At 28.0% G+C, this 4,234-nt stretch overlaps 1 protein-coding gene across 1 annotated transcript in view; it reads right to left on the reverse strand.

The window, feature by feature from the left end:
• LOC107645168 (basic helix-loop-helix protein A-like) overlaps positions 349 to 4,234 on the reverse strand; it is a 7,413-nt gene continuing 3,527 nt past the window's right edge. The window contains exons 7-8 of the mRNA XM_016349133.2: positions 1,649 to 1,717; positions 349 to 1,325 (exon numbers count right to left, since the gene is read on the reverse strand). Of these exons, the coding sequence (XP_016204619.1) occupies positions 532 to 1,325; positions 1,649 to 1,717 (863 nt within the window). The 3' untranslated portion in view covers positions 349 to 531. The remainder of the gene's footprint in view (positions 1,326 to 1,648; positions 1,718 to 4,234) is intronic.

Here is a 4,234-nt window from a genome sequence, read left to right on the forward strand (position 1 = left end):
TTATTATCTCTAAAAAATATTACTGAAAAAATAATAAATATGTATTTTTTCCAAAATAGAAAAATATACAGTTTAGTTTTCATACATACTAGAAAACAATATAACTAGTTAAAGGTGATTGCCTTTTCCATTTTAGATTTTAGCCAGTACAGTATCTATATATCCCTAGTAGTCTGCATAAATAAGTTAACTTTATGTTTTCTAAATTGTAATGGATTATTAGAAGTAAAATATTACTGAAAAAATAATAAATATGTATTTTTTCCAAAATAGAAAAATATACAGTTTAGTTTTCATACATACTAGAAAACAATATAACTAGTTAAAGGTGATTGCCTTTTTCAGTTGCCATTTTAGCCAGTACAGTATCTATATATCCCTAGTAGTCTGCATAAATAAGTTAACTTTATGTTTTCTAAATTGTAATGGAAAAACCTTTATTAGAAGTAAGTAAGAGCCATAATAGTTACTTCAGATATAAAGAACATCTTTTAAGTTCAACACCAAGAGTAATGAACAATGCTGTATGCATTATAGTGGATGATGATGAGGGTTTATAATGTTATGAAGGACCTTCTTCACTTCCACGATGCTAATCTTCTTATTCTTCTTATTATTATTATTCCTTTTTCCATTTTCTTTCACCTTGCCTCTTAACTCCACCACAAACACCCTTTCATCATCACCCTTAAATGACGATTTTACCCCTCTCACCTCTATTCCCACCTCCTTCAATGTTCTCATCAAATCAAGCAACAACCCTTCCCTATTCATACACTCCACCTCCAACAAAATCTCACCCTCTATCACCGAAACCTCCACCGCCCTCTCCTTCCTCTTCTTTCCACTTCTCCGCCGTTGATCTTCCTCCTCCAGCTTCTTCACCTTCTCGTGCAACTGTTTCACGTACTCAATTGTGTCTCCTAATATAGAAGCCTTGTCCATTTTCGTCACATATGGTACCAACGACCTTAACGTGATGAACTTCTCGTTCAGCTTTTCGCGACGCCGCCGCTCCGCTGCCACGTGGCTGCTGATTAGGTCATCTTGTGGAGAAGGCATTATCGTTCTTTCCAATTGTTCTAGGGTTTCTGCTGAATTGTGGCGGTTTTGCTTGCGATGCAAGTATGGAACCCTAAACAATATGTTCTTGAGGAGCCGTTGGGGGTTTTCAACCACCGTCACCTGGTGGCAGTTATAAGCACGGCTGCTCCACGTGGCAAAAGCTGATTGGAAGGACAATAAGCCGCAAACAGCATCCGGCCGATGGCCGGAGCTGCCTTCAAGGATGGTGGACACCGTTTTAGAGTAGTGTGTGTGGCCTTCTAATGGAAGTGAAAAAATTAAAAGAAAACAAATTAATAAGATAAAAAAAAAAGAAATTAGAACTAAATTGATTTACAAAAATATTATTTGTATACTAAAATTAGCGACTAAAATCAGTCATCAATGTATTTATATATAAATATATATGTGAGTTTAATTTATTTTTAATATATATTTTATACTGATAACTGACTTTGGTAGCTGATTTTATTGTCCACATAACATAGTCGATTAATTTAACCTTTTTTTTCTTCGTAAATTGATTATGATTCAATTCAAATAATAGGTAATAATTAAACTGAGGGAGTGAAATGAAATAAACCTTGCTCCGTACATAGGTGAGATGTCTCGGCCTCTGAGTTATTATCATACTCATCACCATGTAGTAGTTCTGACACGATGGAACATGAAATATACTTTAGAAAATTGAAAACTATAATTTGACAAAGAACACTACGCAATGCAACCAAGAAAACTATATATTTTATTTGTCAATAGCTATATCAATTTATTATTATTATTATGAAATTGAAGGATAGTGTATAAAGAAGAGTGATGATGACAATAAAAATAATGTCTATCCATCTAATAAGCTACTAATAACGTGTTAAGGATTAATTTATCAGTTCGTTATATGCAGAAGGAATATTAAAATTAGTATTATCAAAAAATATTAAAAATGTAATATTATGAAAAAAATAAAAAAAATTATATAAAAACTAATTTGATTAATTTTTAAAATTTTAGAAATGAAAATGACTTACGTCTAAATTTTTAGAGACTATTTTAATTATAAATAATTTTTTTACATGTCAAGTGACACGTGATGTGCTAGGTATACTGACACGTCAACTAATTATCTTATGACACGTGACATTAACCTACTACATCATTATGCTATATGACACTTAATGTGATACATCATCATCTAACTAACGAAAGAATCAATTTAACTTATATTTTATCTTTTAAAAACTAATATGACTAAAAAATTATTTAATAACTTAATTTAAAAAATAAGTGATCTCTTGTCATAAACAAATTTCACTATTAACCCTAAATCCTAATAATAATAAAGGTTTGGAAATGTCAAATTATTCAGCTCGGTGTGTGCACATATTTCAAGGAGACCACAGACATGGTAAATCCTTTGCATGGAACAGAATCAATCGATCATAGATATGTCAGTCCCTCAGTTAAGATAGTTATTAATTAAAGTCAATTCTATAGTATTTATAAGTTGATGTTTAAATTTTGTCTAATTTATTTTTTTAATAAGTTTTAAATTTTTTAAAAATTATTTATTGTTATATTTTTTAAATTAAATATTATTTTTTAACTTTTTCTAATAAATAAGCACTACCTTTTAAGCACTGTAGCATTCACCATTAATTAAATCTGATACGTAGTGGTTAGAAATTAATTGTGGCATTTGAACTTGTCCACTAATTTATTAAGGGATGACCTACATTCAATCTTATCCCAACAATGTGGGATTTTTTTTCCCCTCTCATTATTGTTGGGCAACGTGGATGAATTCTTCATCACTGAAGAGACTTTATTAAGGAGGAACTAAATAATAAAATATAACACAAAAAGACACCATATCATGTCAACTTAAAATTTTAACACATTAAATGAATACATTTTTTGTTTTACAGATTATTTATTTACTTTAATTTTTGAATACGAGACTTTTAACTAATTAATTCTAATTAATTACATTCCTAATTGGTTCTTTAGCAGAACCAATATTTGTAATTTTAAGAACTAATTGTTCATAAATTTTTGGCTTGGTTTTATTATATATATACTACCTCGTCACTGTTAAAGATTTTAGTGAAAGATAATCTTTTAATAAAACTATATATTCATCGCCAATCTCAGAAAAAGGAAAAAAAAAATTTGTTGCACATGTTGATTAAATATATAATAATATGCATGTACTTAATTGTATATTATGGGCTTGTTTGGGTGAGTTTCTAAAAAAAAGTTTTTTTTTAGTTATCCTTTTTTAAATGGTCTTATGGAAAAGTAAAAGTAATTTTATGTTTGGGTATCTCATCCAAAAAAATCTTTTTATCTATCAATTATATTTGGGTATAATAATATAGAAGTACTTTTTTGTTTATTTATTATATGAAAAACATCTTTTTTTTAAGAAAAAAATATCTTTTAAAAAAAATATAAATTACAGCTTTTCAAAAAAGATATCTAATACCTTTATTTTTAGTTTTTTATTATTAAAAATTTACTAAACACGTTAAAAAATAAAAAAAATCTTTTTCATTAAAAAAAGATATTTTGTTATCAAAATAATTACACCTAAACAAGTACTTTTTATATATTTTATGAGGTATTAACTTGTTAACAACACTGTAGAAATTATTAGTTGTTTGATTGTGAAATATATAACATAATCAAATAGAATTCAGAAATTTAATGGCAGGTTTAAATTTCTTTTTTCAGATGATTGAGAAATTAAGTTATCATTTAGGGCATGGAGGGATAATGTATAGATTTGGACATACATAGACATCTCAATTTAATTAAATTAGGTCATGCATAGCACGTCTATTTCAATCTAATTAATAAGAAAAAAAAATCAAATATATTCATATTGTTATATACATTTTTGTATTGCATTTTGGTGTGCATACTTTTCATGCATATACACATGTGAACACAAACCCAATTTATTAAGCTATTAAGTATTAACAAATTGAATTAGTTCATGAAATTGGTTTCTATATGGTGGACCCATAATAATGGAAAGGCATGGAAAATATTGTATCTCTTTTGGATTGATTTCGAATTTCACTTAATAGGTTAATAATTGATAAAAGGCACTTGTGTGATGTATAGATATTGACACAATATAAAATATGATAGAATATGAGATACATAA

This window comes from Arachis ipaensis, chromosome B06 (genome assembly GCF_000816755.2).
Source record: "Arachis ipaensis cultivar K30076 chromosome B06, Araip1.1, whole genome shotgun sequence".
Taxonomy (NCBI): domain Eukaryota; kingdom Viridiplantae; phylum Streptophyta; class Magnoliopsida; order Fabales; family Fabaceae; genus Arachis; species Arachis ipaensis.